At 37.3% G+C, this 15,650-nt stretch overlaps 1 protein-coding gene across 1 annotated transcript; it reads right to left on the reverse strand.

The window, feature by feature from the left end:
* Window positions 1–1,795: 1,795 nt before the first annotated feature.
* On the reverse strand, window positions 1,796–15,104 carry LOC121633028 (5'(3')-deoxyribonucleotidase, mitochondrial-like). The gene is made up of 6 exons (XM_041974887.1): window positions 15,003–15,104; window positions 10,882–11,157; window positions 10,550–10,650; window positions 7,243–7,303; window positions 7,020–7,134; window positions 1,796–3,167 (listed from the first exon to the last, which is right to left on the reverse strand). Exons 1-6 carry the CDS (start codon window positions 15,102–15,104, stop codon window positions 3,028–3,030), a joined length of 795 nt encoding a protein of 264 aa, XP_041830821.1. The 3' UTR covers window positions 1,796–3,027.
* Window positions 15,105–15,650: the final 546 nt, after the last annotated feature.

Genomic DNA, 15,650 nt, shown 5'->3' on the forward strand with positions numbered 1-15,650 from the left:
TTCTTTTAATGTTGTAAGCATTTGCCTTGGAACCATAAGGATTTGTTATGGAATCAGATAAGGAGAAAGTTAACCTTAAAACTGCTCTCCACAACTTTGTTTTCCATCTCTGAGCATCACATGACAGCAGTGGTTTACTTATTGGCAGCGTATCCATTATGGCTGATTCAGCAAAGAAACCCCAGAATACATTATTGGAAGAAGCAAGGAAAAGAAAGAAAAACTGACAAAAAGAAAAAAGACGACAGTCAGCATCAGACTTTTTATGGCTGGAGAGAACTAAAGGGAAGAGACAAGATGACAGACAAATACCAAATTAGCCACTGTGGGCGCCAGTGTGTGAAAATTTGCTTAGTAGTTTAGTAATGCCACTTTACTCATTAACTTGAGATAATGTTTAAAAGAATGTTCTAGCATGACTGTTCTTGGTTTCCATAGAAAGCTAATTCTATGAAGTATTAGCTTAAAAACAAACTATATAAGAGCAGTTCTATGAAGTACAGATATTAGCTCCTCTGATGGGGGATCTACCTCCAAAAGTTCGAAGAACTATTAAAGGGCTCCTCCTGTAAGGTCAAAAAACTTTTCACTTTCAGTCCCAGGTATTTATCATGATTGTTCTGCCTCTTAAACATGTTTGAGTGCTGCAGGGCTCCTCTGAACTATATCCTATCAAAGCTTCAGGCAACTGTGACATAAAAGCAGAGATGCACATGTTCTAATGGCTTAGAGGTTTTATGCATGGAATCAAAAACAATCTGTTAAACATTTTATATGGTGCAGAATCACATTTCTTTCTTTAAAATTTAAAGGTGCTGTTTTCTAGTGGATTCTGTTACAGTCCCACTACATGTTTAAGTGTCTCTTTGCATATCATGTGATTACAGGTTTGGGCTTCCAAACATCAGAATGTCACTTTACTATTCAGCCAGTTTCAGATGTTTTTTATTTACATACTTTCCAAGTAGTTAAGTATTACAGTGTGGTGCAATATATTAATCCTTGTCTATGCATACATGTATTAACCCATAAGAGCCCGATGTGACATATTTGTCACATACAGTTTCTGAGACATTTTGCTTCAATTTATGGTGTAAACTTTTCTTAAAATCCTGTTGAACACAATTGGATACTCGTATTCTGTCCCCTAATAGATACCCAGAAGCAGAAAACCACATTATAATATTTTTGAACTATCACATGGTAATAAATGGTAGATACCCCCCTCCAAAAAAAAAAAAAAAATTGTTATATTTTGTTCAAGGGCCTCCTATTAAAATAAATGGACTTTTCTCACCATTTTTTCATGGGTTGGGGCTTGTAGCTTGAATGCTGCTATAAGCTGGCCTTTGTAGCCTTCCTTATGGAAATAATTCATAAAAAAAGAAAACCAGGTTTTCAATATTCTCCAAAAAAAAAAAAAAAAAACTGTTGTGACAGTGTCACAGCTGCAACTAGATGATGACATGATAAACAACAGTATCTCATGGGTTGGGAAATATTCCCTGGTGATATAATAAAATGGAAAGTCCAGTCTGGAAAACTGCTTATATCAAACTGTTACTTCGTGTTTTCTTAACTGATAATAATCAGTGGTAAGAGGAAATGACAACAAAGAGGACAAAGAGCCATGTTGATGGTGTTTAGTTAAACTCACCCCAGCTGCTGGGATGTCAAACCCCTCAGGGTGGGCAAGTTTCCATTCTCAACATCTGTCAAAACTACCTGACTTTATCTGCTGTTTTTATTAACAGTGGGAACTGAAACAGATGAGGCACAAAAACAATGAAAACACTTGTTTTTTGGTCATTCTTTTAATCCAGGTGGAGCAAACATTAAAAATGTTCCACAGACAGAAATAAGCATGTTTGAGTTTTTACATTAAACCAGGCACAATGACGACTCTAAGCAGTGAGTTTGTGTTTCATAACACGAGTTCGGCATCTGGTGATTTTTTTTTTCCAAAAGCCTGGTTAGCAGCAACAGGCAAACATAAAAACAAAATTACTCAAAGCCAGTTTTAATCATTTGTGTGGGTTAAAACTGTCTGACTTAAAACACGTGACTTGCTTATTTGATGTAAACATGCTGCTCAGAGTGAAAATGAAGTGAGGTGTTAGTTACAGTAACGTTTCATCATGACACCATCTGAATAGGATCATTTCTATAAATAACTTTTACCAAAAATAAACACAATCAAAGATTATAATTCTTATGTTTTTATATATTTTTTAAATCCTGTTTAAAACAAGAGAACTATAAGTTCAATAAAAAAAAAAAAGCACACTCTTCTCAGTGACTTATTTCTACACTAGTGATGTTTTGGCAACATGCATGTGTAAATAAGTTTTTCTCATCAGGTTATGTCAGATGCATAGATCATTGGTAGATGCTGAAGGATCACATTAAAATAACAAAAAAAGAGCACCAGTTATATAGATATTTCAGCTCTATAAAAACCAGAGCACACCTCCCATTTAATGTCCACCTACATTTATACTAATGTGGTATTCCCATAAAGAACATGTAAAACAGTTATTGTATTTCTGTCACACCCTCGTGCACACTGACCAGTGTTGATGAGTCTGAGAGAATATTTTTAAACCTTTTTTGTGAGCAGTGGACTGCCCTGATGCTGTGCGTGAATCACAATCCACTGACCCATTTATGCAACACAATACTGTGAGAGACTGGTTCACCTTTTGTAACGAGATAAACTGCTCAAAAATAAAATGAGTTGGATTTTTTTTAAACAGAAGTGTTCACAATTATATCAGCTACCAGTTAGCCAAATCAACATAGCCTGACCTTTTAAACCTACCATGCAATTACTCTTTTCTTGTGTTCATCAAAGTGGTGGAAGTACGTCGCACGTGGAGTCACAGTGCCCTCTTGTGGTCAAATATGTGAATGTCTTCTCCCAACAGCTTTACAGTGAGAAACAAATTTCCATATAATTTCTTTTTTTTTCTCAATCGGCACCAGTTCTACCAAAAACACTCTGAGGCTTGTGGGTGATGCAGTTCCTCACTGCCTTTTGCTGTCCAGGATAGCCCGCCAGTGGTCCGACCAGGAGAGGAGCCGTCTCTGGGAGGGGCTGATGGACAGATGCTTGTTGTGGCAGGCGGTGAACAGGATGTGCTCCCAGGCTGGTTTGGTTTCCACCCCTGATTAAAACAAACAAGTTTAACTGTGAGGACGCAAAACACTGAGACAACACAGCGGACCCAGACAATGCAACACAAAGAAGAATTAGCTCATTTTATTGCTTTGTTTTTTTTTTTTTCCATTTTATTTCTTTTATTTCTTTTTTAAATTGCCACATTAAGTCATTAAAATACACTGGCACTAATTAACTGAGATTTCTGAACCCCTCCAATAAATATAATTTTGTCATAATAATAAAAGGTTTGTTGAATTTTAGATCCCTGTTTTAAGTGTTGAGCATTGAGGCATTTAAGTTTTAAATGTGGTATATTTGAGCTTTTCCAGACTATAAACAGAAACTATGGTGTACTTAAGAGATAAAGACTGATCTGTTTTCTGTAATTTGATATAAAACACATAATTGGCTTTCAGGGTTATAGAAGCAGCAGGTAACAGATACTATTAAAGTTTAGGATGCATTAGTGTCTGTTAGTAACAGAGAGCTGCTCTGCTGAGGTCAGATGTACACTATATTGCCTAAAGTATTGGCTCACCTGCCTTGACTTGCATGAACTTATTAGACATCACATTCTTAATCAAAGGAGTTCAACATGACCTTGGTCCACCCTTTGCAGCTATAACAGCTTCAACTCTTCTGGAAAGGCTTTCCACAAGGTTTAGGAGTTTTTATAGGAATTTTTGACCATTCCTTCAGAAGTGCATTTGTGAAGTCGGACACTGATGTTGGAGGAGAAGGCCTGGCTTTCAGCCTCCGCTCTAATTCATCCCAAAGGCGTTCTATCGGGTTGAGGTCAGAACTCTGTGCAGGCCAATCAAGTTCATCAACACCAAACTCGCTCATCTATGTCTTCATGGACTTTGCTTTGTGCACTGGTGCACAGTTATGCTGGAACAGGAGAGCGCCATTCCCAAACCGTTCCCACAAAGATGGGAGCATGGAATTGTCCACAATCTCTTGGTATGCTGAAGCATTCAGAGTTCCCTTCACTGGAACTAAAGGGCCAAGCCCAGCTCCTGAAAAACAACCCCAAACCATGATCCCACCTCCACCAAACTTTACACAATGTAGTCATACAAGTACCGTTCCCCTGGCAACCACCATACCCAGACTCTTCCATCAGGTTGTCAGATCCAGTGGTGGCATTCTTTACACCACTGCATCCGACGCTTTGCGTTGTTTTTGGTGATGTATGGCTTGGATGCAGCTGCTCGGACGTGGAAACCCAAACCATGAAGCTCTCTGATCTGAAGGCCACATGAAGTTTGGAGGTCTGAAGCAATCGACTCTGTAGAAATCTGCAGACCTTTGTGCACTATGAGCCTCAACATCCACCGACTCTGCTCAGTCATTTTATGGGGCCTACCACTTTGTGGCTGAGTTGCTGTCATTCTTTATCGCTTCCACTTTGTTATGATACCACTGACAGTTGACTGTGGAATATTTAGTATCTGAGACGCTGGTTGGACAAAGAAAGCATTATTATGTCATTGCTTTGTACTTGTTTGTTTTGTTTTTGAAAGTCCAGGGTATTTGTTGCCTGACAGTGAAGCCAAAGATCAGAGCAGAGGGCAAAGTCCTTCCAGCTGATCCAACGCAGTATCAACGTCAGACTGGGATCAGAGAGCACAGTCCTCAGACATGCCATTGTCATTTGTTTTTGTTTATTTTCAATGATCGTGGGCATTATTTTTTAATTAATGGTAAAATTATCCCTATCTCCTCATAGTAAAGAATCCTTATTAAAAAATTCATTGATTCAAGTCTAGAACTGGATCGCCCCAAAAAATTTAAGCACTCCTTCCTTGATCCATTTCTGAGATTCCCTGAAAATCTTATGAAAATCTGTGCACAGCGTTTTTAGATATGTTGCTGACAGACAGACAAACCAACGCTGCTGAATGCATGACCTTCGCCTTGGTGAGGGTAATAATCGGAGCTCTGAGAGAAATTTTCTACCCCCATAAAACAGCCCTGGAAGCCAGGAAGCTTCAGAGTGGGCCTCACAACACTCAGCAATTCTAACTGGCTGGATACATTTTTATCTTAATCTTTCATTAATTTTAGATTTCCTAATTTAGCAATCCAGCCAATACCAAATTGTAAATGATTGAGGAAATGCAGAATAACCAGGAAAATTATCTTTTGATTTTATATATATTTTTTTTTTGTTGACATGAGGACAAAAAGTGATGAAGCATTTCAGGACTTGTTTAGGCCCATTTTCCCTGTAAGAACACATCTTCAGCAGTACATGGTAAACCTAAGAGCTTGAATCAAAGGCAACTGGACTTGTTTTGTCTCTTGAAAACATTTCGCCTCTCATCCAAAAGACTTCTTCTTTATGAACTGACTGGTGAGAAGTTCCAGGTTTTTATAGCATACGAGCCTGGAAGTCCTCACCAGTCAGTCCTTTGTTGAGCATCTGTGTTGCGTGTAAAAGTACACAGGCGGAGTGGGGGTCAACGTTTATACGCCACCGATATGCCTCTGAGTCACAGGGAGGCAATCACAGAGGTGAAACAGCACCTCTAACTACTCACTCAGCTGATTCTGTAACACCAATATGATGCACGTTAGCACACGTCGATGCAGAGCTGAGCTGCCTCCGTTTGGCTCGTGTCATTTACCAGCGGTGGGTTTCTTAGGATTGATTTTTCTTTTTCTTTTTTTTTTAATGCGAGAGCCTTAAATGGGTACCAAACCCATGAAACCCATGAGGCTGTGTACATGATAACAACCACTGCCACTGTAAAATCATTGCTGTCTCAACTTTGTCTGGAAAGCAAATATTGATGCATATTGATTAAAACATAAAAACAATAATCCTGAGGTCTTTCAGTCTGGTTTTAAAGCCTGTCAGAGCACAGAATCAGCACTTTTAAAAGTTTTTAATTACATCTAATTCACCAGACTGGGGACACTGTTTTTTCTTATGCTTTTAGATTTGACAGCAGGCTCTGACACAGTCAACCATGAAATCTTATTACCTTACCTGGAACACTGCGTCGACATTCAAGGTCCCACTTGACCTACTCAACGCTTCTCTTTGAGATTTTATGTCTTCATTCATTCATTTTCTATACCACTCACAATCACTCCTAGGGAGAATTTAGAGAGACCAATTAACCCAGCATGCATATCTTTGGATGGTGGAAGGAAGCCTGAGTAACCGGAGAGAACCCACACAAACACGGGGAGAACTGTTAGAACTTAGTGGTCCACTTGACGACTCTTCCCTGCAGGCTTCAACTCACTGTCACCTTTTGTTAAACTTGAAGCTTCAAGCCAGGGTGAAAGTGATGACCCAGAGGTGAAACTGGAGTAAAGTCCAGTTTCTTTCAGCTGAGACAACTAGCAAAAATAACACCACTATTCTGGCTGTTTCCATGAAATGGATTGGAATAAAAATAATGAATGAAATAAATGTCACAGGCAATATAAGAATAATTATTCTTTTTTATGTTTTTTTTCTTAACTTGCAATTTTTATAGCTTCAACCTTTTCTGATTTGGGGTTGTATTGTCATCAAATTATTCTCTGTTTTTGTGTCTCCTTAAAAGCTTAATAGGAAGTGAGGGCGTTTTGCCTGTGATGGAACAGATAAGGTGCATCAAGGTGATATTTTAAGCCACGTTTTAAAGCATCCTTGTTTGAAAACAAGTCAGCTGGAAACAATTCAAATGCAGTGGAGGTGGCACTTGCTTCTGCCAGCTTCAGTCAACAAACAGCTACGAACAGCTGCCGTCTTGAAGTGCATGTGAACACATGTAGCAACAGTAACTAAGGCAGGATGGACAAAGTAAAAATAAGATAGTCTGACTTTGTTTAGTACATGACAGACAAAGCTCACCGTGAATGTCGGGCTTGTCATCTATGAGGATGTCACCAGTGACTAGTGTCTTGTCTTTGGTCAGGATGACCTGCTCCAGGAAGTCATGGCCCAAATGCTTCTCCACCCAGGCATACTGGAAACACACACACACAAGAAGCAGATAAGATCCGTTAGAAAAATTAAACACATTTATGACTTTCAAAGGAAAATCATCCATGTTATTGATCAGAGGAAGGCTTACCTTCTCATAGGGGCAGTGTTTGTAATGTTTAATGGGGCTGGTGCAAATAAAGACATCTGTGCTGCGAGGTGGAGAAGCAAACAACAAGATCAGAGCGGAAAAGTTACAATTCAGGCCCAGACCAGTTATTAGTGACTGGAAATGACCAGTGACTTAGAGACAGCTGGTGATGTCTCGCATGCAAGAAGATAAAGAGGCAGAAAAACAATTATGTTTGATTTCCCTGATGAGAAAACAGGCTTGTTCAGACACTGCTGACTAAAGAAAATCATTCATTTCCACAAGAAGAGGAAACCTAACTGCGACTTCTATTTTTAGGCATTATCCCACCAGGCTGTGCACTTCTGGGAACAGTCCCGGAAACTATGATCACAGCAGACTGTGACTGAAATATCACTGACTAAGGTTTTATCTCTTCATACCATACACTTAGAACTTCTCTCAGGGAAAAAATGAACTATTTTTCATTCATTTTATTTATTCAAGAACAAGTCTCGTGTGCCTTAAAGCACTCTCTCCAGATCCATTACCTCGACCATAATCAACATCACTCCACAACTGTCCAACTAATCTGTAACAGTCAGATTTATCCTGTAAATGTGGTCTGCTTCCCATGAACATGAACATGTGACTAGCATTTTACAGGGTGGCTCTGTGGGCATGCAGCTCCAACTAAGAGCATCTAATGACATATGGCTCACTTTTAATAGTGAACATTTTCTACAACAGTGGCTTTTTTTGTTATAATGTTTAGTTTTATTAGGAGATGCAGGTTCTGAGCTAAACGTCCGATTAATAACACCACTATCAGTCCTTCAGATTCACCTGGAGATTTATTTAATCTGATTCAAACATCAGGCACAGTTGGCATAAAACAAGCGCACCCTGAGGAAGATGGTGTTTGCTCGGTCTGCATTTATCTCGTATTCTATTGGCTGGAGGATGTTTGACAGACAGCTCATACAGCAACCCGAGAGAGAAGAAAAAAAATCCAAGACCACCAGTTTTGAGAGCACAGAGTGTGAGGAAAAAGAGACCAAGTTTGAACACTGGTTTGAGAAAGCAAGATGATATTTGAGTGTGAAAAAAAACATATCTCGCTCTCAAAGCAAACAATTACGCTCTTCATTAAAGATAAAGAAATACCCCCATAATCTCGGGGTCTTTGTTCACAAGTGATGGGAGACTGAAGAAGGAGAGATTCCAGTCCAGTAGCGTCTGTAGTGATGTGGACATTATACCAGTTTGATATGGTGAAAAAAAGAGTTGAGACAAAAAGGTGAAGATGTGTATTTACCAGCCCTCACTAGTGGTCATAAAGTCTGGTTGGAGCCTCTAAGTGGAATATCCTACAACTTTTAATGCAAATAAAGTCATTTGAGGTGTTGAAACACTGCACCAGCCTTTATGAGAGAGTTGAGAGCTTATTATATCATCAGAGTTCCAGCCCTGTTTAACCATCTAGATAAGAACAGAAAAGGGGCCTTCAAGTTGAAAGATTACTGCCTTGCAGCCAAAGATACAAAAAGACAGAAAATGCATTCAACCATTCCAGAGATACAGCTCCATACATAGCTCCTAGTTCAAGATTAAAGGTGCAGCTGTTAACGACCCAGGAGGGGCAGAAAGAGAACGTTCTCGACAGCTGCAAGCAGATTTCTAAGAAGACGTGCAGAAATATCCGAGTGGCTGCAGACACAGAGGTTTCAGGTGACACAGTAACGTCCACCTGACTTAAAATCGTGAGGAACATCATTTTTAATGTGCACAAACCACCTGGAAAGGCCAAGTTTTAGGATAAAGTTGTTCTGAGAGATAAAAGCAGCTGGATTGTCCCTTTTTCCTCCATATTATAGTAACTGCTATAATTAGACAATGCGTAAAAGGGTGGAATAAAAGTGCACTTGAGATTTTTTCTTTTTAAGTTAATTAAGCTAGACGATTGTCTTTGTTATTATGATTTATTCTCTTGGCTTATTTCCACTGCCCACAAGAGGTCAACTATACAAATGCAGAACTTAATTACTATAAATATTGTAACTAGAAGCAGTCAGAGAGCGCAGTCCTCTGCCAAGCCTTTGTCTTTTATTGTTTTGTTTTTCTTGCCAAGGACTGTGGGCATTATTTTTAGTTAGAAGCTCTAAAAGCTAAATTATCTACCCATTTGGACGAATCCTTTAATAAATTCCTGGATCAAGGGGGCGATCACCCTCAAAATTGAATCACTTGTTCCTTATTCCATTTCTGAGATTTCCTGAAAATTTAATCAGAATCTGTCCATAAAGTTTTGAGTTATGTTGCTAACAAACAATCCAATGTTGCCGAAAACATAATCTCCGCTTTGGTGATGGTACAAATACCTGCAAAATGTCAGAGTAGCTAGAATGACTTTTACAGATTTACTACATGTTGACGTGTCATTCACATGCAGCTCCTGCTGGCTTCCTCAGACTGCATGAAATCTGCTCCAACCCACATTAATAATGTTTTTACATGGACACTGCAGTCTGACTGACAGTAAAATCACTTGCCACCATAAATCTGATTAAATACTGTAGTTTTAAGCTTGAGAAAGGTTTATCCATGTTAGTCGCTTTGATTTACTACCCTAGTTTCAGGTCATTAGAGGGCAAAAAAGTCCTCTCCCAAAATAACTTCATTACATTACAGATGCATACTTTTTTGCTCAAATTGCTCGTGCCAGTTTAATCACATAATGTCAGTTTTTATGAAAAAAAACTAAATAAAACAATAGAATCCATTTTTGGTAGCTGGGGATTTTGTTTAAAGATCAGTTCTAAATATACTAAAAATAATAACTGCGAGATCTTTTTATTTTTTTTATTTACTTTTTATTTTTTGCAGTGTCAGATTAATAATTTACTACCATTTTGGGTCATTAGAGGTAAAAAAAAAAAAGTCTTCTCCCAAAAACTGCAATGATAATATAGATTTTCTTTTTCAAACTACTGAAAGTTTAACTTTACTTTAGCAGAAAAAACTGGTAGTGAAACATTTTTAATGTAAAATTCAGGGAGAAATTACCTGAAAGGACAAAAAAAGCACTCATGCATTCACTTAATATGGATCCTAACAAACCTGACCAACAGTGCACAAGTCCAGGACTGAAAGTTTTTTTATAAGACACACACTCTACACAGGTTTCATTTGTGATTCATGCAGCTTTTCACATTCAATAACCTCCTCTGAATTATTCTGGTGTATACACATCTCACTGTTCATTAAAAAAATGCATCTGTATCAGCAGTCACGTGGGTTGTTGATGATCTGGATCTTTGATACTTACTCATCCATCTTGGCCATCTCTTTGACAGCCTCCACTCCTCCAGGAAGAGGCTCCAGGTCTATGAAGAAGTCTTTGGACTCCCAGATACTGATGGCTTTCTCCTGCAGTCAAGACACACAGAAAGACACCACCAACATGTACCTGTGCTCTTTAGACAAAATGTGCAAAGGTCATCTTTTTTATCAAGGTGTTACATGAATGAGGTTGGATTGTGGGAGCAGATGTCTTTCAGTAATGTTTTGTATCTTGGGTCATGAGTGTGTAATTATGCACAAATTAAAGTCTGTCTATTGTTTCATTATCTTTAAAAATGACTTTCAGCTCTCACTTACACACAGATCGCTCCTCAGCTGCCCGTACTGCGTTGACACCCTGAACCCTCTCCTGTCATCCAGGGTGATGTAGGGCTCCTCCGGGTACCGGGCCCTATACTTCTTCAGGAACCCCCCCTCGAAGTCCGCAAGGACCCCGTCCATGTCAACCAGAACCCGCAGTCTCTTACCCGAAGAGGACATGTTTATGCAAATCCTCTTAAACGGATCACAGAGCAAAGTTTTCCCTCTTCCGAGTAGGCGGGTTGTATGGAACAGTACTGTCAAGCCAGCCGCCTTTCGTTTTCGCGTAGTCAAGCCAGCCGCTCCTACATTTTCAGTGCGCACCTACCGTCAGTTTACGGTAAATGCAAGCGTACTGCTGCAAGGAAATTATTTCCGGTTCACAAAATAAAAGCACGAATTTAAATGTGTATTATCAAGTGATGTTTTAAGAAACTGATTCACGTTAACTGTAAACTATCGGGGTATACTGCTAACATTTACACTAAATAAATACCTTAGAATGTATGGAGTTGAAAACAGTTTTTTCTATCTATCTATCTATCTATCTATCTATCTATCTGTCTGTCTGTCTGTCTGTCTGTCTGTCTGTCTGTGCTAATAAACATATACTGAGGCCTTAAAGCAGATATTAATTGATATATGATGACTATCCTTGACAGCACTATAATTCTGGACTGCTTTGGGGTCAATGGGTCACATGACTTGGGAGCTATTGAGCAAAAAATGCTCATATTTACAGTTTAAAAATCATTTAAAATATATTAAGACCTTAAAGCAAATACTAAGTGGTGTATGTTGACCATCCTTGATACCACTATCATTCTAGACTACTTTGGGGTCAATAGGTCACATGACCTCAAAGCTATTGAGCGAAAATGCTCATATTTACACTTTAAAAATCGTTTAAAATATATTAAGACCTTAAAGCAAATACTAAGTGGTGTATGTTGACCATCCTTGATAGCACTATCATTCTAGACTACTTTGGGGTCAATAGGTCACATGACTTCAAAGCTATTGAGCCGAAAATGCTCATATTTACACTTTAAAAATCATTTAAAATATATTAAGACCTTAAAGCAAATATAAATTGGTGTATGTTGACCATCCTTGATAGCACTATCATTCTAGACTACTTTGGGGTCAATAGGTCACATGACCTGGGAGCTATTGAGCCGAAAATGCTCATATTTACACTTTAAAAATCATTTAAAATATATTAAGACCTTAAAGCAAATATAAATTGGTGTATGTTGACCATCGTTGATAGCACTATCATTCTAGACTACTTTGGGGTCAATAGGTCACATGACCTCAAAGCTATTGAGCCGAAAATGCTCATATTTACACTTTAAAAATCATTTAAAATATATTAAGACCTTAAAGCAAATACTAAGTGGTGTATGTTGACCATCCTTGATACCACTATCATTCTAGACTACTTTGGGGTCAATAGGTCACATGACCTCAAAGCTATTGAGCGAAAATGCTAATATTTACAGTTTAAAAATCATTTAAAATATATTAAGACCTTAAAGCAGAAGCTGAATCATTTTAAGACTGTAAAGGTGTAGAATTATTTCTTTCTTTAATGCTTAGTAAACATTTATTTAAACTTATGTCACATGTCCGAGTATTATAAATAATTTAGTTGACAAGCTATATTTTCAAAACTAGTAATGTGGAGGGTGTACCTATGTCAGTAACAACATACATTTCTTTTATTTCAGTGTTTGACTTGGATAACAAATGTGCAATGTGCTCTGATACAAAGCCTCCTGGAAAAGGTCCTCCAACTACCTGTTGGGTGTGTATGATATGTGGACATACAAGTGTTTGATCAATTTTAAGTAGAAATGAATGTCACACTTTGTTTGCTACAGTTGAGGGATTCTTTCTTGCTACATTATTTTGACAACAGATAATATGACAAAAATTTTATCTTCTCTTTTTAAGATACAGTGTGACACATGTGAGAGGTGGTATCACGAGCAATGTCTAACACTGACAGAAGACCAGGTCAAAAAAGCAAGAGCAGCAAAATGGGACTGTGACCTCTGCAAATGATTATACATTGTGTAATGACTCAACAATTCACATGTATGCAAAATTATGTATACCAACACACACACAACGTGTAGCCACACGCACACACATATATTATATATGGATATATATATGCTATGGATCGATAGATGTGCATACACATTGTGTGTGTATGTAGAATGAGGTAGCTATGTATCTATATATGTGTGTATATAAATAGAAAGATATAGATATTTACGTAACACTTTGCGTTTTTATTTTTTATATTTATTTTTTAGAATAATTTTTGTTTTAAATGTAATTTTGATGGCAAGATAGTTCAAGAGTAATAATTAGTTGTAATTAGCTTAATGTATATAGTCACCATTTTTTTGTAATTTCAATATTATTATTGTTTCTATTTATAATTATTACGATTGTTGCTGTTTTTGATGTTGATGTTTTGTTGTTGTTTTGTTTTTATTATTATTGTTTTTGTGGTTATGATTAGGTTACATTTTTTGAAGAATTGCCTTTGTTTTAAAAGTAAGTATTATTTATTTTTATTATTGTTATTGTTTGTGGTTATTTTTAATTTTATTGCTATTGTTGTTTTATTGTTGTTGTAATTAGGTTACACATGTTAAGGAAATGTTTTTGTTTTAAAACTATTTGAAAAGTGCCTTTAAGATAGTTTGATATTGATGTGTAAATAGTTACAGTAAATATATATATGTTTACCATTTTTGGTCATTTAAATATTATTGTCTTTGTTTATTTGTTATTATTATTATTGTTGTTATTTTCAATTTTATTGGTACTATTGTTGTTCTTATAGTGATGAGGTTACACATGTTGAAGAATTATTTTTCTTTTAAAACTATTTGAAAAGTTCATATACCATTTGACCATTCTATTTATTTTATTTAATTTTATTGTTCTATTGGTTTTAGATCTACTTTACTTCCAAATATATATTTTGATAGACATTTTGAGAGTGACATGTGTAAATAGTTAAATGTATATATTAACTATTTTATGGTCATTTCCTAATTCAAATTGTTATTATTACTAGTATTATTTTTATTTATTATCATTGTGTATTTATTGATGTTGTTTTTGAGGTCATTTTAATGTTAGATATCATTATCATAATTTTTTCCCCACAATGCTTAAGTTACACATGTTGAAGAATTGTTTTTGTTTTAAAAAGGTTTGAATTTGAGATATCTGAAGTCCTTTTACTGTGTGACCACTGTATATATTGTATTTCATTTCATTATTCTATTGGTTTTTGATCAAATTTACATAACAAATGGGAGCATTTTCGGCTCAATAGCTTTGAGGTCATGTGACCTATTGACCCCAAAGCAGTCTAGAATGATAGTGCTATCAAGGATGGTCAACATACACCACTTAGTATTTGCTTTAAGGTCTTAATATATTTTAAATGATTTTTAAAGTGTAAATATGAGCATTTCCGCTCAATAGCTTTGAGGTCATGTGACCTATTGACCCCAAAGTAGTCTAGAATGATAGTGGTATCAAGGATGGTCAACATACACCACTTAGTATTTGCTTTAAGGTCTTAATATATTTTAAATGATTTTTAAACTGTAAATATGAGCATTTTTTGCTCAATAGCTCCCAAGTCATGTGACCTATTGACCCCAAAGCAGTCCAGAATCATAGTGCTGTCAAGGATAGTCATCATATATCAATTAATATCTGCTTTAAGGCCTCAGTATATGTTTATTAGCACAGACAGACAGACAGACAGACAGACAGACAGACAGATAGATAGATAGAAAAAACTGTTTTCAACTCCATACATTCTAAGGTATTTATTTAGTGTAAATGTTAGCAGTATACCCCGATAGTTTACAGTTAACGTGAATCAGTTTCTTAAAACATCACTTGATAATACACATTTAAAGTCGTGCTTTTATTTTGTGAACCGGAAATAATTTCCTTGCAGCAGTACGCTTGCATTTACCGTAAACTGACGGTAGGTGCGCACTGAAAATGTAGGAGCGGCTGGCTTGACTACGCTAAAACGAGAGGCGGCTGGCTTGACCGCAGTATCGTACTGCGCAGTATCGTTGACTCTCGGCTGGCGGTGTGCTGCAGTGCCACCAACAGTCACAACTGTCTCCTAACGGCGAGCGGAAAGAGTCGATAAAAGTCCGCATGGGAGTGAAAAAGTTTCCAAATACTGCGACAGTTGAGCCTTTTGTCGACAGTGCAGCATTGGTCGTGTTGTTAGTAAAGTTTATTGTCAATGTTAGCTTAACTTCATCTTTCTGGGCGTTACTCTGTTACAGCTGAGCTAACTGTCAGTGGCTAGCGGATAAACAAAAGGGAGGTCCAATGTAACATGCACTGACTGCTATTAGCATCGGTTGTCAGTATGTTAGCCGACCAAGAACTTTCCATAGCGAACCCACAGCATCTGTAACAACTGGCTGTCTAGAGTGAAAAGGGTAGGAAACGTCTGGTTCAGCAACGGCAGAGAATGAAGCGCTTAGCTAGGAACAATCTCTACTAAGAATCGGTTTGCAACAAAGATAGTTTATACAGGAAGGATGCTTCTCTCCCAACGTTTTAAAGAATACAGTACATGCTTAGTGGCATTAGCGGATGATTTCTTTCCTACAAGACCAATTCGTGATCATCTTTTTCTGTCCAAATCTGAAAGAAGCTATTTGGTTGTCCAACACATCACTGACGTATTAAAT

The sequence above is a fragment of the Melanotaenia boesemani genome, chromosome 21 (assembly GCF_017639745.1).
Source record: "Melanotaenia boesemani isolate fMelBoe1 chromosome 21, fMelBoe1.pri, whole genome shotgun sequence".
Taxonomy (NCBI): Eukaryota; Metazoa; Chordata; class Actinopteri; order Atheriniformes; family Melanotaeniidae; genus Melanotaenia; species Melanotaenia boesemani.

Coding starts and splice junctions, on each gene's coding strand:
- LOC121633028 (XM_041974887.1), bottom strand. CDS start 15,104: ATGCGGACTTTTATCGACTCTTTCCGCTCGCCGTTAGGAGACAGTTGT. Junction 7,135..7,242: donor AACACTGCCCCTATGAGAAG/GTAAGCCTTCCT, acceptor GTGTGTTTCCAG/TATGCCTGGGTGGAGAAGCA. Junction 3,168..7,019: donor TGACAAGCCCGACATTCACG/GTGAGCTTTGTC, acceptor TGTTTTAATCAG/GGGTGGAAACCAAACCAGCC.